We start from the raw sequence: 22,529 nt of genomic DNA, 5'->3' as shown, positions 1-22,529 counted from the left end.
GGGTTTATTTTATATCCTGCAACTTTGCTAAAGTTGTTTATTATTTCAAGTAGTTTTTTACTTGATTCACTAGGATTCTCTAAATAAATCATCATATCATCTGCAAAAAGTGATAATTTAGTTTCTTCTTTTCCTATTCTAATTCCTTCAATTTCTTTTTCTCCTCTTATTGCTACAGCTAACGTTTCTAGTACCAAATTGAATAATAGGGGTGATAATGGACATCCTTGTTTCACCCCTGATCTTATTGGGAATGCATCTAGCTTATCCCCATTACAAATAATGCTTGTTGATGGTTTTAGGTAGATGCTATTTATAATTTTAAGGAATTTATTCCTATGCTTTCTAGTGTTTTTAATAGGAATGGGTGTTGTACTTTGTCAAAGGCTTTTTCTGCGTCTATTGAGATGATCATATGGTTTCTGCTAGCTTTGTTGTTGATATGGTCAATTATGCTAATAGTTTTCCTAATATTGAACCAGCCCATCAATTGGGGAATGGCTGAACAAGCTGTGGTATATAAAGGTAATGGAATACTATTGTGCCATAAGAAATGGGGATGATACGGACTTCGTAACAACCTGGAAAAACCTACACGACATAATGCTCAGTGAGTGGAGCAGAGCCAGGAGAACATTGTACACAACCACAGATATATGGATTCCATGAGGACCAACCCTGACAGACTTCGCTCTTCTCAGCAACGCAAAGTGCAAGGACAACTCCAGGGGACTCACGATGGAGAATGCTATCTTCATCCAGAGAAAGAACTGTGAAGTTTGAATGCAGATTGAGGCACACTACATGCTCGCCTTTTTTCTTCTCTTTTGTTTTTGGGTTTTTTTTTTTTTTGGTTCTGTCTCTTCTTTCTCATGATTCATTCCATTGGTCATAATTCTTCTCCACAACTTGACTAGTGTATAAATTAATTCAATGCAAAGTTATACATGGTAGTTATATGAGATTCCATGTCGTCTTGGGGAGGGAGGGGGGAGGGAGGGGAGAAAATCTGGAACTCAAAATTATGTAAAACCGTGTGTGGTATACTAAAAATAAAAAAATATTAAAAAAAAATTCCTTAGAAGTGAGAACTCTTTGGCTGTAGGAGGGAAAAGGATAAATTAGGAAGTGAAGGTGACATACAAACAAAACACGTCAATACGTTTTCCAGCCGCTGTTGTGAAAGATACATTCATTCATTTTCCTCCAATTTTTTGGTGACCATTTACTTTGTATATCGTTTGTTTATTTTTTGGTGTATGTATTGTTTTCTCACAACAAAACATGAGTACTGTATGGGCAAGAACTGTTTTGTTTTTGTAACCCTAAAGCCTAATACAGTGAGTACGGGTTGAATAGATGCTCATTGAAAAAATGGAGAGTAATCCTGCACAACATATGCATTAGTGGTTCTCCAGCCTTTGCTTGAAGAGCTCCAGGGAGGGTGTATCGCCATCTCCCAAGGCATAAAGACATCCTTCTGGATAACTAAACATTAGGAGGTTTTCCTTGGTTTTAAGCCTAACTTTGATACTGCAACTTGTGCTCTTTGTTCCTAGCTCTGCCCTTTAGGATCATATATTCAGTACGACCTTCTTAGGATACTTACGGAGGGGTCTCATGTCCCACTAAGACTTCTCCAACCTAACCATTCCCAGGTCCTTCAGCTGATCTTCATATGGCATGAATCCAAGGCTTTTCAACATCCTGGCTGCCTTCCTCTGGATACTCTCCAGCTGACCAATGTCCCTACCACAGCCGTCATCCAGAGAAATCCCCACTGTGGAGTAGACATTTGCTCTCCCTGCCACTTCCACTACCACTACCAACAGCCAACCAACTTTGACCAATGGGAAGGCAAGTCAGCCTAGGTGAAGCAGGAAGGCGTTCAGAGGGAGAGACAGAAAAGAGGGTAAAGCCACTGCCATCATCTGGATCAACACCCTGTGCTCAGAAGCCCTGAGAAGAGCAGTGTTCCCCAGTCCTCTGGCCCTGCTTAGGCATGGCCCCTGCATCTAGGGCAGCAACTCCTGTGGAGTCACTCCCCATCCTCCCCATTAACTGCAGACTAACTGCCACCTACAGGCAGGTAATAGTAGCATCTCTCAGACCACAGATCATCAACCTTTGTGAAGATGAGACCTGGAAACCCACTGTACAGGTGCTGCAGCCTCTGCTCCCAGAAACCATAGCTACCAAAGGATCAGAAACCAAAGCTTTCACCATCAAAGACCTTGGCACTATGAAACGGTTTGATTTTTATCAATGGAAATAGATGATGTACCATCTGCTTTGTCCTCTAAAGACCACTGGGTCTTTCCATTTAACTTGTACTGAAACCTACTACATGGGCTGTTTCCCCACATTAGACCATGAATATCCTGAGAGAGTGACTGAATTCCTCTTCTATTTGTGTTCTCAGCACTTAACCTATTACTTTGCACGTAGTAAGTACTTTATAAATGCTCATTCATTCATTACTAAAACTTACTAACTGTAACTACCGAACACCACAAACTTGAACTATCATCTCTTTAGCTTGACTTTACATTTAACCCTATTCAATTTCATTCTAATAGATCTGGCCCAATCTTTCTGACCCTGGGCCATCTGATACGTTGGCCATCCCCTGAAGCCCTATGTTATTTAAAAATTTGTTGAGTGTGTCATCTATGGTTTATCCAGATCCTTGATAAAAATATTAAATAGCACAGGTCCAAGCACATAGGTAGGGAGGCCTCTCAGATAAAAGTTTAAGAACAGGGGTAGGGTTGAAAGGAAAGGGGACAAGGTAGCGGAGTGGGGGGGGGGGTATGGCTAACACATAGATAGCTCCTTGAACTGACAAAGACTGGCCTTAAGAGTCAAGATGACCTGAATTCAAATCCTGCTGCAGATACTTAGTAATCATTTAGCCTCTCAGGCTCTCTCTTCATCTTTAAAACTGGAAAATAACAGTACCTACCTCGCACGGCTGCTGTGAGAAGCAAATGGAATAATACATGTAAAACATTTTGCAAACCTTAAAACACTAAGCTATTATTATTGGTGATAACAATAATAATAAGAATCCTGAAAAACCAAAATATTTTCCAGACTATGACACAGGGTAATGAAAGTTAACAACATTAAGGAAAATCAAGTCAGTTTCAGAAGACTGTCACTGCTTCAGGATTTCTGTCATTTAAGGAGTATGACAAAAACTGCCTGTTCTACCAATAGAAAGGGAAAGAGAGGTGTCACCTTCAGATTTTCTTTTATACAGGATTTGGTGTTAAGATTTTACAATTAGCACCAATGTTTTTATTCCACTGACTGTTCACAGAGTACAAAGAGAAGGATTCCGAGGGAGACTATCCAAATGCCCCTATTTGCAGATGACAATGTACCAGCTTCACTGAAGCCTAGAATACTATAAAACCTCTGGAAGGAAAGCCACCAAAAATACCCATGAGATAAAGAGAAACCCCTAAGAAGGCTAATAAAGTGACTACACAGCACATGTTGCCAACACCATGACTCAGAAGTGGTCAGGCTGTCCACAGATTACTTCGGCAGATACAACTTTGACAGTGTGCCTCAGAAAGTCAATGAGCTGTGTCCAGAAGTCAGTAGGAAGAGAAGACAGAATTACACTGTATTGAAGAAAATGTTCTATCTTTTCAATTACACACAGTTGCTCACTGCTATAAAAGCCCACCTTCTCACGATCAGCATTCTCCCAGTGATGACAGATGCCTATGATTATGGAACATCACATTCTTTGGAGAATCAGATAACAATTATATCAAACTCGCTCAATCACTGGCATGATTTGCTCTTTTTGTCGATGTGACTGATTGGCTGTCTTATAGTATCTCAAGTTTGGCTTTTTCTTGATTTTCTTTTCATGAAAAACAAATCTGTTTTTCCTCTGATTTCCTCCTCTACTCCTCTTCTGGGATCATTTTCTAGAGGAAAACTCTTCTGTTCTTCGTAAGTGCTCTCCAATCTATATCCACTCTCAAATCCCTTCCTCCTCAACACTGACTCCAGTCTAGCCCAAGAGGCCCAATTGGTGACATCCTACATACATTGCCCATGCCCTTTTAACCTTCTTTCAGGCTATTTCCATGATCTGGAATGACCTCACCCTTTCTTTTTCAAAAAACTTTTTGCTAATGAACAAGCAAAGTCAAGCAAAACAAATCCACACATTTGCCATGTCCACAAGTGCCTCTCATTCTGCACCTGTCATCACTGTCAGGAGGACCTTGCCTCTTCCTTCCAATTCTCCACAGATCAACCGCCCATTTAAGCTCTGTCTCTTCCATAAATCTTTCCCTTACTGTCTTATTTGACCTATCACTTCTTTGAATAATTTAGCAACTGATTTTTATCTTTTGTATTATTTTCCAGTTGTTTCTCACCTGAAACTCTTGTCCTCTTAACTAGGAAAGGAACTTCTTGAGGGTGGGGACATCCACATGGTGGAGGGGAAAAAGTACTGTAGGAAGGACAGACCTGATCCTGAATCCCATCTTGAAGACTTGCTGGCTGAGTGACCACTGACCTTGAGCCTTTGTTTGTTAAATAGGGACAACAAACTGGTAGTATTTGCCCCACATAGTAGATGTGAAGATACGATGATAAAATGGACATAAAGTTCTTTGAAAACCTTCCAGTGTTATATCAATGACCTCCTCCCCAACCCCACCTCATACAGGGGCTGAGCACAGAACAGGCTCACTGGGAGTAAGGCTTCAACACTTTGAGGAGTGGTGGTTTTCTCTATGTCAGCACACTGTCCCCCAATGCAGATTACCACTCCTATGTGAATTAGCTACCTTCTGCCTCAAAAAGATCATCCCCTAGAGGTCAGCCTCCTCTTAATGAGCTGCTAAAGTACACAGTACACCCACAGTGAAAATCTGAAGGCTCCCCAGCTTGTTAGGGCCTGGGTCAGAACTCTGACTGTGTTGCAGCTGTCAGAAACTCAGGATTACAAGGAGTCGCCAGAGGAAAACAGAGTACAAAAGCGATGACTCTTGTACAACTCACTAGTTTCTGCAGCTCTTTACAATTTGAGAGGCAGAGCAGCGCCTGGACTTACTAGATGTCTGACCCTGGGGAAGTCACTTCACCTGCCTGCCTCAGTTTCCTCACCTGTAAAGTGAGAACCTAAAATACTGACCCTACAGAGTTGTTGTGACTAAAATGTCATATAAACACGATTTACTATTTTGATAAAAGCATTTTCCCATGAGAGGAAGCTTTGATGAGCAGAATGCTGAACCTGGAGTGGGGAATCACCCAAGTTCAAATTCCACCTTGAACCATTAGCTACGTAACATGGCACCCTGGGAAAAAAAACAGCCTCAGGAGTCAAAAGCCCTGGATTCAAATTCCAGCTCTGCCATATACTGTGTGACCTTGGGCAAATCATCTGATTTCTCTGGGACTCAATTTTCCTCATCTGTAAAATGAAAGCCTTGGACTCAGTGCCGTCTTAAGGTAAGACCTAAATCTATACCAGTACAAATACATACACATAATCTACATACATGGTAAATAGGAAATAATCAAGAGATGGAAGGCAGCAGGGATTGGGGAAGGCTTCCTGTACAAAGCTGGATTTTACCTGGGACTTGAAGGAAGATAGGGAAGCCAAGAGGCCAAGATGAGGAGAAAGAGCAATCCAGACACATCAAACAGTCAGAGAAATCAATCAATTAATCGGTAAACATTTATTAAGTTCCTACTATGTGCCAGGCACTATGCTAAGTGCTTGGGATACAAGAAGATGCAAAAGATCCTGCCTGTATCAGTGGAGGGAGTTTCCACATTGAGAGGCACCCACCCTGATAAAATCACAGGGTGGCTGCAACAGCCTGTCCTCATTGTCAGGGTTCTCTTATTTTACTATAGGGGGAGCATGATACAAGACGTGCACCAATCAATAAATATAGAGTAATTGGAAGCTGAGAGGAACTAAGGCTGGGGAGATTGGGAAAGGTTTCATGGAGGAGCTGATCCTTGAAGGAATCTAAGGATTCTGAGAGACAAAGATAAAGACGAAGTGCATTCATCCTGGGGGTGCAGGGCAGTTTGTACAAAGGTGCAGACGTCAGGGATGGAAGGTCACATTGGGGAACTTCCAGGAGTCCAGTGTGATTAGAATAGGGGTGGGGAAACTGTAGCCTTGAGGTCGCATGTGGCCCTCTAGGTCCTCAAGTGTGGCCCTTTAACTGAATCTAAACTTCACAGGACAAATCCCCTTAATAAAAGGATTTGTTCTCTGAAACTTGGACTCAGTCAACAAGGCAGCAGGTTCCCCGCCCCGGCTTAGAACACAAATGGGGGGCGGGGGGCGCATAATTGTCTACATTTGTTTGCCTGCCGTCTCCTGTAACAACAATGTTACTAGTAGCTGCTGTGAAGGTGTAAGGCCAATAACACCAGCAGACAGGAGGGCTGCTAGCACAGGTTCTTTGATCTGCTTTTCTAAGGAAATAAACTTTAAGTGATTGACAATCTCACTTGAATCAAACATACGTATATCATTCGCTGCGTTCAGGGGGAAAAGTCAGAACCCTGACCTTCAGATGAAACATAAACAGAAATTATATAAACAGAGCAAATAACACAAATCAGCAGACAGGGCTTCTGTCTATCCATAGGAATACATAATTACCAGAGAGAAAAGCACCAATATCTGCGTTTTCAAAGGGGGGGGGAGGGGGCAAGGGGACTACTTAATGGCTACCCAGAGCCTTGTTTGGCAAAATCACAATAATGCTCTTCCAATGAGTGAGCCCCAAAGCAAAATGCTAACTTCGGAGTATATATACACTTCTTCAGAGTCAGAGGGCACCACAACCACGTAACTCAAATTCATGTGACTTAGGCTTTCTTGTGACTCAAGCAGGTCATCAAAGGCTCTTGATTCAATCAAAGACTTCTGACTGAAACAAAGGCAAGGCTCAATCAAAGGTTCTTGATTACTTTAGTGCTGAGAAGCGCTCCAAAAGAAAAAACAGCAAAAAGTCCCACCTTGCTGGTCATTACATCTCCCCATTTGGATTGAAAGTTTCTTGAGAGCAGGGATCAAATGAATGACTGTCTGCCTCAAAGGAAACCAAATGTATTGAAATAAAGTTTACCAGACTATAAAAACAAACAAAAAAAACCCCAAGTTCATAGATCTCAGGTTAAGAACTTCTCTTCTAGAATAAAATATAAACTCTTTTTTGAGGAAAGAGAGGGAGAAGTTATGACTTACCCTGGTCACATAGCTTGTAGTGGTAGTGGTAGTGGTGGTAGTAGTATTAGTAGTAGTAGTGGTGGTGGTAATAGTAGTAAGAATAGCTAGCATTTCTATAGCACTTAAAAGTCTGCAAAGCTTTTGTTTAACAAATATCTCATTTTATCCTCACAACCCTGGGAGAAGGGTTATTATCCTCATCTTATGAAGGCAAACAGATGAAATGACTCACCCAGGGTCACAAGCTAATAAGTATCAGAGGCAGGATTCAAACTCAGGTTGTCTTCCTGACTCTAAGTCCTATGCTCTATGCATTGTACCACTCACGTAAGAGACTGAGGCAGGATCTGAACTCAGGTCCTCCTGATTCAAAGTCCCAGGCTTTATCAACCACTTTTACTGAAGGAAATACTACGTATACAAATAAGTGAACGTATGATATATACAAAATCAATGTAATTGCTCACAACGGGGGAGCTCTACCAAGAAGGGAATGGATGGTCAGGAAAGACATTTATGGAGGGTTGGCTGGGGGTGGGGGTGGGGAGGGAGGAAGTGAGCTAAACCTTGAAAGGGAGGGAGAGGTTTTAAAATAGAGAATTGAGAAGGGAGTATATTCCAGGTATGTGGGATAAACCTGGGCAAAGGAATAATAAGAAATGGAAATGCCACATATGGCAGAGAGCAAACAGGTCAGTTTAGCTGGATTACAGAATACAAAATGGGGAGTAACTATAAAATCAGCCTGAAAAGACAGGCTGGCCATTAGGAAGAGCTTTCAATGTCTAAAAAGAGAAGTCTGTATTTTATTCTAGAACAGGAGTTCTTAACCTGAGATCCATGAATTATTTCTTTGAATAGTTTGGTAAAATGTATTTCAATACAACAGGTTTCCTTTCTGGGAGAAAGCCATTTAGTTGACAAGTATTTATTGAGGACCATTCTGTACCAGGCACTGGGCTAAGTGATATAGATACAAATAAAGGCAAAGGAAAATACTTCCTGTTCCTGGGGAGCTCACGGGCTAATGGGGGAGGCTACCTGCAAACAACTAGGTACAAACAAGATGTATATAGGATGAATAGAAAATAATCAACAGTCTGAAGATACTAGATTTAAAAGAGAGTAGGGAAGGCTTTCTGTAGAAGGTAGGATTTTAGCTGGGACTTGAAAAAAGCCAGGGGGTTGAGATGGGAAGGCAGAGCATTCCAGGCATGGGAGACAAGGGGAAAATGTATGGAGCCCAAGATAGAATCCCTTGCTGGAGGAACAGCAAAGAGGCCAGTGTCAGGGGATAAAAGACTATATAGAGGGGGTTGTACCTGGCAAACACACTAGCATAGGCAGGATAGCTATTAGCACAGGTTCTTAGATCTGCTTTACTAGGAAAGACAGTCATTTAAGGGATCAACAATCTTTAATTTAACATTCACTAGTTCAGGGGAAAAGTCAGCACCCTGAACTTCAGAGATAATACAAGCAGAGAAATAAAGACCAACAGACAGGGCCCTACTGTTTAAATCAAAGCAATATTGCTATATACTTTACATACATCACTGGATTTTACCTCTAAGCAGTCAGGGAGCTCTGAACATAAGGCCACTCAGAGTCTCAACTAGGGAATCACAAGGTCCTTCTCCTAAGCGAGCCCTCAAAGCAAAACCTCAGAGTATATACACACTTTTCAGAGCCAGAGGGCATCAGGCCCTCACGACTCGGTGCCTAATTAGAAATTAGCAAAAGGTGTGAGCCTTCCTACACCAAGGCTCCCCCAAGCCAGCTTCCCTTAATGGGCTCCATGTGAGGCCAATTAATGGGGAGAGCTTCCCACTCCATTAACATCACAGGGGTGGAGTGTGTAATGTGTAAAAAAGACTGGAAAGTGAAAGGGGGTGCCCTGAGGGAGACAGGTTAGGAAGGGCCTGGAATGCCAGAGGATGTTTGTTACTGAAAGTGATAGGGAGCCCGTGGAGTCACTGAATAGGGGAGCGACTTGGTAGGACTCGCACTTTAGGACAGCTGAACAGAGGGAGGGATTGGAGTGGGTTGAGACACGAAGCAGGCCAACCCATCAGAAGCTGTTGCAATAGTCCCGGGGCTCGAAGGGGCGCGTCCCAGAGATGCTGCAGAGAGAGTGCGCAGTCCAGGATGATTCCCAAGGACTGGGAGGATGGCGCGGTCGGCCTCTACAGTAAGCGGGATGGGATGTGAACGGAGGGAGGTTTGGGGAGAAAGACCTGAGTTGGATCCACTTCCTGGCTGTGTGCCAAATAACAGCACCTACCTTGCAGGGTTGTTGTGAAGCCCCCATGAAATCATACTCGTAAAGGGCTCAGCGCAGTGCCTGGCGCTTAATAAATGCTTCCTTCCTTCGTAATTCTGCGCATTTAAACAGACGATTCTTAGGAGGCTTCACGAGAATGACGGCCAAAGGGGTGCCCGACATAAACAAGATCCGGAACCTCCCTGTCCGAGTGGCAATAGTCCCAGAGGATTATTTTGGAGGGTGAGGGGCGTGCTCGCGGTCCGATCTGTGTTTGGGGAATGTCACTTTTGCAGCTGGGTGGAGGATGGACTGGAGAGAGGGGAAGGTCTGGGGGCAGAGCAACTGCAATATAGGAGAGGGAGATTTGAACCCAGGACCCTTGGCTGCAAACCCGGGGCTCTATCCACTGAGTCTAGCAATCATTCTCTTCTCCGAAGCTGGAGAACGGAAGCTCCTCACTGACAGAGGGCTAGAATTCTCAGGGCACGGCACACAGCAGGTGCTTAATAAATGCTTGTTGACTGATTCCCTCGGCCAACGGACGGGACCACAAGCCTCCCGTGGCGGGGAAAAAGGCAAGTCGGTCTAGCCAGGGCGGCAAATACAAATTCCGGGCTCGGGATCCCCGCACGCATGCACGCCCACAGCTCCAGACAGGCCCCAAGACAGCCCCCCACACACACTCACTCAGCAGTCCGCCGGGTACAGGATCTAAGAGGATGCCGCCATGAAGCCCTCGGAGCACAGCCAATCGCACGCCGCCGTTCCCCACAGCCAATCCGTTAGCCACCGCCCATCAGGCACCGCGCGCTCAGGAAGCCTTTCCCCCGGACGCAATGACCAATCGTAGATTGATTCCAGCGGGGACAGCGCGGCTTCCGACCCAATCAGAAGAAGCAGGGAAAAGTTAACAAAAGTAGTCTTCACAGGAAGTTTTTTTTCGTATCCCTCCCCCACACATAGCAGCCAATCACAGCCCGATATTTTCCGCGAAGGCCTCGGCGTTTGTCCAATAAGAAGGGGTAAGAAGCACTTAACTATTCTCCCCTTGTTCAGGAGCACACGCAGGAAATTGATTGGATCAGCATAGCACGGAAGTTCCTGGGTGGGAGGGGACAATCTTAGCCAATGGGAGCCGGGCCGTAAATCCCAGCGCGGCCTGTGGACTGAGCGGCGCGGACGAGTTGAGGCGGCCATGATCGAGCAACACAAGCGGAAGGGCCCGGAGCTGCCTCTTGTTCCCCTCAAGCGGCCCCGACATGAACTGCTGTTGGGAGCGGCGGGGCCGGGGGCCGGGGCCGGGCCTGCTGCGGGGCAGCAGCCGCCGCCAGGGGCCCTGCTACAAGCGGTAAGTGAGCTAGCGGGCGGGCCCGGCCGCCGGCCCCGTCCCAACGAGTCCTGTCAGGTCTCGTCTCCTCCTCCCCTTCTCCCCTTCCTCCTCCTCCCCATCCTCTTCCTCGAACTCCTGCTCTTCCTCTTCTCCATCCTCCTCCGACTATCAGAATTAGAAGGGAATTCAGAGAGACCTTCAAAGCCCAGCCCCCTCACCTTAAAGAGAGGGAAACTGAGGCTCATAGGTTGTCAGCGCCGAAAGCGACCTCAGACATATTCTGAGCCAGGACCCTCACTTTGCAGATGTGAACCCGAGGCCCAAAGGGCTCATAGGGGACCATCCAGGTGGGGGGGCACTTTAGCTGAGGGAAATCTCAGTATCTTTCCAGTGCTGCCCATTTTCAAACACTTAGTTCTCAAAGTTAGGATTTTTGTTGTTGTTCTACTGAGATGAAATCTGTATATTTCCAATTAATTCTAGTTGGGGTTGGGGAGCAACAAGCAGAAAAATCTTTTCTATGCGATATAGCCCATTCAATATTTGAAAACATCCTCTGGTACCTCCTCACTTGCTGCTAAAGAAAGCTGGAAAAAAATCACAAAATCGTGCCCATTGGGTCCACAACAATACGCTACATAACTTCAGTTGGCCTTCAATGCTACAGGACAATACTTCTACACCTCCCTAATTGACTTACTATCCTGCTCTCCAAGGCAGCTTTTCAAAAACTTTTCCTCCTTCCTCAGGCTTCTCGTGGCTTCTCTTCCCCTGTTCTCTCAGCTAAGAATGTTGGTTCCTATTTTGCAGAAAAAAACTGAGAATATTCTCTCCAAGCTCTCTCTTTTCCCTTCCTCATTTCATATCACACATATGTGTGCCACTATCTCCTCCTTCACCCCCATTTCATATCACTCATGTCTTCTGCCACTATCTGCTCCACCTTCATTTCGTATCACTCATATGTCTTCTGCTACTATCTCCTTCATCCCTCTCTCACATGATGAAGTGGCCCTTTTTTTTTTCAACATGGGATGCATTTATCATTTGCAGTTTTCAGTACATCAGTAAAATAATTTTAGGAAGCATCTATTTTGATACATACTTTGAAGACACATGGGTAAAATTATATAATTCCTGCAATTGAAAAGGAGAAAGTTTAGCAATGGGAAAAAAAAGGTAATTTCATAAATTGCTGTTTGTGTTTTGAACATGAGCTTCTGAATAGATCTGTACACTTGGAGAATCTATCTAATATTTATTTATATATATGTGTTTGTGTGTGTGTGTGTATTTTTTTTTTCCCCTTGACTGACTCCTAATTTTATCAGATGAAAAAAATTAGATACCTACGCTTTGAGTGTGTTCTAGTGGCGGAAAGGTTGAAAACACTTAGTTTAACTTAGATTGCATTCCAAGCTTGGCCCTGATTTAAGCAAGTATCTATTTAGCTACAAAGAATGGGAATATTTCTGTATCATCCTTTACCCCAGTGATTTACCATGTCAGGTACTATTGCTAACACCATTTGGACAAAGACCTGTTTGGGTCCTCAGAAGTACATCTTCTAGTGGCCCTTTTCCTTGCCAAGGCTAACGCTTCCTCCTGCACCTGTGATCCCGTTCTGTCCCATCTTCTCCAGGTGCTTGCTCCTTCTATTGTCCTTTCACTTATCTCTCACAATCTTCAACCTCTTCCTCTCTATTGGCAGTTTCCTTGCTGCCTGCAAACATGCTCTCCCATCCTGAAAAAACCCTCACCTGATCCAATTTTCCCTTCTAGCTGTTTTTCTCTGTCTTTTCCCGTCGTGGCTAAACTCTTTGAAAAGGCTGTCTACAGTAGGTGCTTCAACTTCTTTCCTCTCACTTTCTTAACTCTGTAGTCTGTCTTCAGAGCTCATCACTCAACTGAAACCTCTCTCTCCAGAGTTACTAATGATCTTTTATTTGCCAAATCCAATGGCCTTTTCTCAATCCTCATCCTTCCTGACCTCTATTCAGCCCTTGACTCTGTTGATCACCCTCTTCTTTGGAACAGCACTCCCTCCTCTACCTTCTCTCCTACTTCTCCTCTACCTTCTGACTGCTCCACCTCAGTCTCTTTTCCTGGATTCTCTTCCAGGTCACACTCCCTAACTGGGAGGGCCCCATAGGACTTTGTCTTGGGCCCCCTTCACTTCTCCCTTTATACGGCTTCACTTGGTGATCTCATTAATCATTTCTTTGCTAACAATTCCCAAATCTACCTGTTCTATGCTAATCTTCCTGCTGAGCTCCAGTCTCACATCTCCAACTATCAGGTCTCTTGTGACTTCTCTCACATATGCCCATTTCTCTCCTCTGACATTGCTAATACACCAGTACAGGTCTCCATCATCTCAATGATGGACTATTGCAGTAATCTACTGGTTGGTCTCACTCTCACCACTCCAGTCCATCCTCCATTTAAATGTCCAAGTGATCTTCCTGAAGTGCAGGTCTTACCATAACACCCCCATTCAATAAACTACAGTGGTTCCCTATCATCTCCAGTATCAAATAAAATCCTGTGTCAAGTTCAAAGCCCTTCATAACCTAGTGCCACCCTCCCACCCATTCTCCTTATTATGTTTTATACAACCCTCCAGTGACACTGGCCTCCTAACTCTTCCTCGAACAAGACCATCCACTTCCCAACCTTGGGAATTTTCACTGCTTGTCCCTCCCATACTTGGAATGCTCTCCCTCCTAATCTCTACCTCCTGGCTTTATGCCAGCTAAAATGCCACCTTCTACAGGAAGTCTTTCCCACTCTCCCTTAATTCTAGGGCTTTCCCTCAGTTGATTATTTCCTGTTCATCCTGTATATAGCTTGTTTTCACATAAGTGTTTGCATGTGGGTCCTGCTCATTAGACTGGGATCTCCTTGAAAGCAGGGACTATCTTTTATCTTTGAATCCCCGTCAGTTATCACAGTGCCCAGCACCTAGCACCCAGCACTTAATAAATGTTTATTGACTAACTGAAAAAAAGTTTGGGTATGAAAAAGATCTTACGATCATCAATTTTAGCAATTAAAAGGACCTTAGATACTATCTGGTCCCGTCCTCCAATTTTTAATGGGAGAAGCTGAAGCCCAGAGTGTGGAATGACTTGTTCAAAGTAGTATGAAATTTGAAGGAGCCAGGCCTCAATCCTCAGGTTTTTGATCGCAGTACTACCCCTGTTGTCTATGGACAAAAGAAGATGAGAGCTGTGCTGTATGCCTGATGTTGGCACAACCCTTTTAACTTAGGAGCATATGATTTAGAGCTAGGAAGAACCTAGGCCACCTCTTCAGTTTACACATTAGGTTGTTCCTAGGTAGCAGAGAGGAATTTGAACTCTTGTCTCCTAATTCCAGTTCCAGGGCTCTTTCCCTTTTATAAACCAGCCCAGGTGATCTCCTTGCTTATTTACATTCGACGTTTTTACACCTCGAATAAGCCTATTTATACTCTGGTGTATTTGTCAGGTCCTGGTGCTGTGTGTTAGTATTTTGTCACCCTAGTAGACTGTGAGGTCTTTGAATGTAGTGATGGATGTCCAGTGAAAGGCTGCCCAGCATAGGACAAAGAGCATTAGTTTGGGCATCAAGTAGCTTGGATTTAAGTTGTGGCCTGTTATTAGCTGTGTGGCCTTAGACAAGCCTTTTTTGACTCTGAGTCTCTGTTTCCTTGTCTATAAAATGGGAACAATAATGAAATTTCCCTACTTCATGGAGTTACCGTGGGGAAAGAACTTTGCAACCTTAAAGGCTATATAAATGTGAATTGCCAGTTACCTAAACTTTTTTATCTCAGCTATGATATAGTCACAAGATAGATACTTCGTGCTTGTTGATTGACTTCTTGGTAGTGGAATATATGAGACTGTTTTCAATCAGTAATGTTTTGGTTATGCCATAGAAACCCTTTTAATACTTCAAGAATATGGCTTCATCTCTTTGGCAATAATAAAGCTCACTTTTGTGAAGTGCTCTAGGATTATTTACAAGGAGTAAACTGAGCCTCAGAGAAGTTAAGCAACTTACTCATGGCCCATACAGTTAGTAAGTGTCAGAAGGAGAAGGTTGCACCCAGGCTTTACTGGCTTCAAATCTGGGACTCTCTCCATTGGACCATGCTGCTTCTTCAGTGGGTTCTCCTTAACTGATGCAGGGATATAATCCCATCTGTGCCTTCTCTGTCTTTTTTGCTGCTTCATCAATCTGCCGCGCCTTAAATTTTGGTGTTCTGCAAAGGTCTGTCTTTGACCCTCTTCTCACTAGACTAGATATCACTCTTTTATTGATCTTATCCACCAGCATAGACTCAGTTATCATTGCCATGCAGCTGACTCTCTTGTCTGTATACTTAACCCTAATCTTTCACCTGGACTCCAGTCCCGGCTCAGCAGGTATCTGCCAGATACCTTAATGTCCCATTAGTATCTCAAATTCAGTTTTCCCAAAATGGAACTCATCATCTCCTAAATACACCCCTCCTCAAAATTTCCTATTTTTGTTTCCTTTTAATCATCTAGATTCATAACCTTGGAACCATCCTTGACTTCTCCCTTTCCCATATATTGGTTGGTCAGTTGGTTGGTTGTTGTCACCCTTCATTCTCAAAGAAGACCAAAATGACGTCACAATGCTAGGGTCAAGATTCAATGTGTACGACTGTGGCTGACCAGACCACTATGAACTCAGAATGCTCTACCAAGGTCGGGCACAAATGGTCTGTGTGAACGTTTGGGGTGGATACTCTAAGCTTGTGCATCCTTCCTTTCCTTTGAGCTGTTTTGATTCTGCTTTGCTCATAGAGCACAGTACCTCCTCTGATGTGGGCACGTCATGCTGAGCAGTCCTGTGCCAGTGTCTCTCATGTCACAATCAATTCCAAAGTCCTTAACAGAGACCTTGAGAGTGTCCTTGTATCGCTTCTTCTGACCACCATGTGAACACTTGCCCTGTGTGAGTTCTCCATAAAATAAGTCTTTTTGGCAAGTGTATGTTTTGCATTTGAACGTGGCTGGCTGTATAGCCCATCAGAGTTGCGCTCTCTGAAGCAGAGTCTGAATGCTTTGAATGCCTTTCCCACATACATTATTCAGCTGCTAAGTCCTCCACAGTGTCTCACATCTGGGCCTTTCTTTTCATTTTTTGTGGTCAGCATCCTCTTTCAGGTTCTTGTCACTTTGGTGTCATAGACTATTACAGTAGCCTTCTGATTTGCCTCCTTGCTTCCATGCTTTTTCCATTCCAGCCCATTCTCTGTACAGCTGCCAAGATCCTCCTAAGGTAGATTTCTGACCATGTTACTCCCTTTGTGCTCCCTCTTGCCTCGTAGATAAAGTATAATAAACTCAACCCTCCACAATGGATTCCCACTACCTTTATTTGTTAAAAAAATATTTTACTGATGCCTTTTAAAAACATCTGTCTCATCTAATAATCTACCCCTCCTTCCCATAGTACTCTCACATAATAAAGAAGTAATTTCAGAAAATAGATTGGCACATCACCTATGTCTGCGGAGTGCAGCATTCCACTTAGACTGTCTGTTGCTTCTCTATGGGAAGGTCATCAACCTGTACTGCCGTAAAGGCAGTGTGGTGCAGTGGAGAGTGTGCTGGACTAGAGCCAGCTGCGATGTGAGGGCAATCCCAGCCCCCCTCTTGCTAGCTCTAGGACTATGGGCAAGTCACTGAACCTCTCTCTGGCCCTCAGTTTTCTCACCTAAAAAAATGGGAATAATACCTAGAGTACTTTCCTTATAAGGTTGTTGTGAGGGTCAAATGAGATAATATGGGTGGGGTGTGATCTACAAAAGTCAGTGATTATTGTGACTCTGCCACTCTGGATAGGTTATGTTCCAGCTGTGCCCGATTACCAGATGCAGCTTTTGCTGTCTCCTACTTCTTTCGTCCTCTATTCCTAGAGGGTACACCTTCCATGTTTCTACCTTTCATAATCTATATTTTTCTTCATCCTGACTGCATCTGCCAAGAAAACTTAACCTGCTTCTCCAGGATCCTGTCACTCCCAGCTATTAGTGCCCCCCTCCCCCATATTATATTGAATTGACTTATCTGTGCATGTTATGTGCCCCTGTCTCCAAGAAATGTAAGCCCCAGGTTTCATTTTTGTCTCTACATCCCTCGCTTCTAGTGTTACACTTCACCCATGGTAGAAGCTCAATAAATACATGATGAATTGAATTAGGAAGCAGTTGAGTAAGTTACTATAGCCAAACTTTTCAAAACAGATTGACGTATTTTATCTCATTTTATTGGCACAGCAGCTCTATGAGGTCGCCAGGACAGTTGTTATTCTCTGCATTTAACCATTTAACAGATTATCTAAATTGAGTTAGTGGTGGAATCTGTTTTATATCTCTCTGTCACACACACACCCCCTATTCAATAAACTCCAGTAGCTCCATGTTACTTCCAGATCAAATAGAAAATAACTGTTTAGCATCGAAAGCCCTTCACAACCTACCCCCTTCCTGTCTCCCGTCTTATACTTTGCTCTGGTTTGATGACACTGTCTTCCTTGCTGTCCAGTTCATCACCTGACTCTGTGCCTTTTCCTTGCTGGTTCCCTGGGCCTAATCTACTCTCCTTCCTCACCTGTGCCTCCTGAATATTTTTAAGACTCAGTCCCCACCTTCTGCAAGAGGCCTTTCCAGGTGTCCCTTCCCATCCTCCCGCTGCTACTGTCTTTCCTATGAAGTTACCTTCCACGTACTCTATATTTGTCTTGTATATAGAAGGTAATTTACGTATCATCTTGCCCATTGGGACATAAACTCCTTTGTGGACAGGGACTATGTTTTTTGCCTTCTTTGTATTCCCTAGCACTTACTGAGTTCTTATTGATTGAGTCACTGTTTTCCAAGAGACAATTAAGACTGGAGATAAAGTAAGAAAGACACAATAGTTTTGATACTCAGAGTTAGTTGCGATTTAATCCTCTGTTAATTTGGAAAAAAAAAAACAACATTTTTTTTATCTATTTGGTCTTTAAAAAGAAAAAATAATGCTTTTTTGTGTCCTTTTTTTCTTGATCTGTCTCCTCTTTCCTCTCTAATCCTTCCTCCCCTTCCCCCAAAAAACAAACAACCACTCATTTTCTCCTTAAATCCATGGATATGGCAGCCAGCCTGTCTTTCTTTTGTGTGTTTAGGGTCCTCCAAGGTGTTCCTCTCTTCAGGCTCCCATCATGCTGCTGTCAGGACATGAAGGGGAAGTGTACTGTAGCAAGTTCCATCCCAATGGATCCACCTTAGCATCTGCAGGATTTGACCGGCTCATCTGTAAGTCATTGTTTATGTAGCTTCTTTAATACTTCCCCATTAAGCAGTTAATGTCTTGAAAATACCTCGAAGGCTACAAGAATAGACATATATACATACATACATACATACATACATACATATATATATATATATACACACATATATACATACATACATACATACATACATACACACACACACAGATATATAAAAGCAAAGGGGGGGTGGGGAAACATACAAAGGGCATGGGGGACAAGGAGAGAGAGAAGGGAGAGACAGAGAAAGTCAGGGGAGTGGGGAGAGAAAACAAGGGAAAGAAAGCAGGGGGGGGGCAGGAGAGAGGATGGCTGGATTGCTGATCCTTGAAGCTGGAAAGGAAGAGAGAAGATGGTATTACTTTACAGGCCCAAAGAATCTGAGTCAGTCTGACTCCCAGCTCCATCTTTATCTCATGGCTCAGTTGTAAAAGCATGTTTTCATAACCATTATCTCTATTGCCTGCCTCTTTAGGAGACATACAAACTGTCAGATTTAATGTATTCCAAGTCATTTCTCCCAGAAATCCCTCAGTAAGTGAGAAGATGAGATTATCGAGGAGGAAGTATATGAAATTCAGCTACTGTAGAAGAGAAGAATTAAGGAAAAATAGAAAGGATACTGGATGTGTTAGGGTCACTATGCTTAGATTCCTACTGAGATTCGGCTCTTATTAAGAAAGTATTTATTTACATCAGCCCGAAGTCTGCCAGTTTAATACCCAAGTCCTAATTCTTCCCTCTCGGGCTAAGAAGAACATGCCTCATTCCTTTGCCACATGTCCCCAAAGCCTTTTCTTCTCTAAACTTGTCATCCCTGGTTCTTTCACGTGACCTTTTATAATATGGACTTTCCTCTTCTCACCATTCTATTCACTCTTTTGAATGTATTCTAGGTCTTAATTCATTTTCTTTTCAGAATGTACTACCCCAAACTGAGCCTTGGACTTGGCTTGAGCCTGGCAGTGCACTGAAATCGCCAGATCTTTTTCATACGATGCCTGATTAAGCTGGACAGGAAGCTTGCTGGAATTTTGTTTACTTCCAGCTTACATTTTACTAAGGGAAACGAGTCAAAAGAAAGGTGCCTTCTGCCACTCTCCTCCTTCACTCCTGTCTCACATGATGATGTGGCCTTACTCCTTACCAAAGCTAACTCCTCTATTTGTTCAGGCAATCCATTTCTATCCTGTCTCTTCCAACAGATTGTCCCCTCTGTGTTATTTGTCCACTGTATCATCTCTGCTCTTTCATTTATTCTCAAACTCTCCCTGTCTACTGGCTCATTCCCTACTACCTTCAAACATGCCCACGTAGCCTCACTTGATTCTTCCATTCTATTAATTGTCATCATGCTATATCTTTCTTACCAGGGGTGGGGAGCCTGTGGCCTCTAGTTCACATGTGGCCCTCTAGGTCCTTAAGTGCAGCCCTATGGGGATTTGTTCTGTGGAGTCAAAGGGATGCACCTGAGTACCTAGAGAGCTACATGTGGTCTCAGGGTCACAGGTTCCCTACCCCTGAAGAAGACTGAGTTTTCTACCCTTTGTAGCAGAGCTCCTCGAAAAGGCCATCTAAAATGGATGCTTCCACTTTCCTCTCACTCTCTTAACCCCTGACAGTCTGGCTGCTGACCTTATCATTCCACTGACACTGCTCTCTTCAAAGCTACCAGTGATCTCTTAGTGGTCAAATCCAGTGGCCTCTTCTCAGTCGTCATTCTCTTTGCTCTCTCTGCAGCCTTTGACACTGTTGATCAGTCCTTTCTCTCTAGGTTTTCTACTCTCTTCTGGTTCTCCTCCTACCAGTCTCACTAATCGTTTTCTGTCGTCTTTGCTGGATCCTCTTCCAGGTCATGCCCTCTAACTCTAGGTATCCCACAGGGTTCTGTGCTGGGGCCTCTTCTCTTCACCTTCTATACTCCTTCACATGGTGATCCCATCAGCTCTCATGGATTTAATTATGCTGATGATTCTTGCGTCTACCCAGCCTCCCTGCCGACTGTAGTCTTGCATCTCTCGCTGCCTTTCAGACATCTCCAACTGGATGTCCAGTTGACATAGTAAACTCAGTGTGTCTAAAACAGAACTCATTATCTTTCCCCCAAACCCTTCTCCCTTGGATTCCTCTCCATCTCTTAGCCCCCATGTCCATGCTGTTTCCACAGCCCTCCTGTTTCATCTTTGCAACTTATCTCAAAACAAGCCCCCTTCTCTTCTCTGATACTGCTACCCCTCTAGTACAGGCCCTCATCTCCTCATGCCAGGGCTATTGAACTAGCTGCTGGTAGGACTGCTTGCCTCATCTCTCCCCACTCCAGTCCATCCTCCATTTGGCCAGTAAAGTGATTTTCCTAAAGCATAAGTCCAGTCATGACAACCCCTAACTCCCCCCAATACTCAGTAAACCCCATTGGCTTTATTGCCTTCAGGAGCAAATACAAAATGCTCTCTTTAACGTTCAAAGCCCTTCACAACCTGACCTTCTACCTTTCCAGTCTTCTTCATTTTTACTTCTCGATACGTATTCTTCAGTCCAGTGCCACTGGCCTCCTGATTGTTCCAGGAACAAGACACTCCCTATCTCTCAGCTCCAGACACTTTCTCTGACTTTCCCCCACGCCTGGAACCTCTCTCCTTCTACTCCAACTACTGACTTCTCTGGCTTCCTCTAAGTCCCAGCTAAAATTTCGCTTTCTACAGGAAGCCTTCCCTAACCTTTATTAATTGTATTGCTTTCCTTCTGTTAATTGTCTTCTATTTGTCCTGTATATAGCTTACTTTGTGTATATTTATTTGCATATTATAGATTATAAGCTCCTGGAGGGTAATGACTGTCTTTTGCCTATTTTTGTATTCTTTGCGCTTCTCACGGTGCCTGCCACATAGTAGGCCCTTAATAAATGTTTATTGATTGAATGAGCTGTTCATACACCTCCTCCCCTTCTGTATCCTAGTTGCTTGGGAGGAGTGTTTGCTCTGTAACCAGAACTAATCAAGTTATTCTTTTCCTTTAGACACAGTGCTGTGTATACTCTTAAAACCTTAAAGGCAATTTATCTTTTGAAAAAGAAGAGCTATAAAATTGCTGAATGATATGCTGTTTTCTTTTTAAAAAATTAATTTTGGTTTGAAGGGAGTTTTTGTGGGCAGGGAATGTTTTGTGTAGTGAGGAGAGGTTAAGTATGATGATGAGTGGAGAGTACCAGCATTAGATAGGATGAACACAGAAGAAATGGAGAAAGGTACAAAGAATTGTCTGAGAGTGATGTTAATAAAGATATCCTTAACTTTTTAATGGGGAGTAGCAGCTGCTTTTTGTTTTGCTAAAGGCTTGAGATGACTCAGTAGGTAAGAGAAAGGTCACTAGCACAAGAGTTTCAGAATGTACTGAAGAGACAGCATATCTGCCGACTTCATTCCCCTAAGCAGTGGGAATCCTGAAAAATGAGAGGTGGAACACGGCAGCAGCCATTATTTGAGATGTCCAGTCTCCTGGTGGATTCTTCTGTGCTGGAAAAAAACATTGTCAAAATAACATGAGGTGCCAGGTGGAAGACAGGAAGTAAAGAATTAAAATCTACCTGACTTCTGCTTCTCTAGCCACAGGTGCCCGAGGTAAGAGGAGGAATGGCTCTCCCAATTCTCTGTCTGACATAGACCTTGTTTTCTGCATCTCATCCGTAACCTGGGGTCTACTGAGCCAACAAGTTCCAATAACTGAGAGTCCCCAGGCCATGCTGGAGGGGCTAGTGCCCAGTAGGGTTTACAGACATTGCTCTGTTTACTTCACAGTGTTGTGGAATGTGTATGGGGATTGTGATAACTACGCTACCCTGAAAGGGCACAGTGGAGCAGTCATGGAGCTGCACTATAACACCGATGGGAGGTGAGTACCAGTATTGTAAGAATGCTTGCTTATTTAACACTAGCTCTTCTCATGCCCTCTTGTTAGCTCCTCATGAGTCTCTGACATACACAGGCCCTACTGTCCAAAGCCATTGCTTTCTTGTTTATCACCCTGTTGTCTTACGTGTCACAATAAGCTAAAACATGAAATGATGCTCTGGAACACAACTTTAAAGATGTCATCCCAACTGCCCAATTAGGGAGCTCTGATATAAGAAACTGTAGACCCATTTTTAACCTTTTAGACCCTTTTTAAGCCTCAGGATATGCTGGGTCACTTGCTTAGTGTCTCTGCCATTATTGTTCCTACTGATACTTACTTCTCACAGAAGTCCTTCTGTGTTCCATCTTGATGTGCAGGATGCCCTGGGGTCTTGAGAGATGTGCCAGTGGAGTGTAAGCTCTGGCAGATTCTCTTCAGCTGGAAAGGCCTCCAGCATGATA

At 43.7% G+C, this 22,529-nt stretch overlaps 2 protein-coding genes across 5 annotated transcripts in view; one reads left to right on the top strand and one right to left on the bottom strand.

Moving 5' to 3' along the window:
- The window catches only part of ZCCHC17 (zinc finger CCHC-type containing 17), a 57,342-nt gene extending 47,020 nt beyond the window's left edge, over positions 1-10,322 (bottom strand). For 2 of the 4 annotated variants that reach the window (XM_036745011.1, XM_036745014.1), the window contains exon 1: positions 10,197-10,322. The gene's annotated coding sequence lies outside the window, so the exon portion shown is untranslated. Of the gene's footprint in view, positions 1-9,527; positions 9,644-10,196 lie in introns of those variants that run through there. The other 2 variants (XM_036745012.1, XM_036745013.1) reach the window with 1 other exon arrangement.
- Positions 10,323-10,618: 296 nt separating this feature from the next.
- Positions 10,619-22,529, top strand: part of SNRNP40 (small nuclear ribonucleoprotein U5 subunit 40) — a gene marked incomplete at its 3' end in the record, with an annotated part of 35,553 nt that continues 23,642 nt past the window's right edge. The window contains 3 exon segments of the mRNA XM_036746275.1: positions 10,619-10,857; positions 18,031-18,160; positions 21,972-22,065. Of these exon segments, the coding sequence (XP_036602170.1) occupies positions 10,705-10,857; positions 18,031-18,160; positions 21,972-22,065 (377 nt within the window).

Source organism: Trichosurus vulpecula, chromosome 2, assembly GCF_011100635.1.
Source record: "Trichosurus vulpecula isolate mTriVul1 chromosome 2, mTriVul1.pri, whole genome shotgun sequence".
Classification (NCBI taxonomy): domain Eukaryota; kingdom Metazoa; phylum Chordata; class Mammalia; order Diprotodontia; family Phalangeridae; genus Trichosurus; species Trichosurus vulpecula.
The sequence above is the reverse complement of the archived record's forward strand: the minus strand, read 5'-3'. Positions and strand labels throughout refer to the sequence as shown.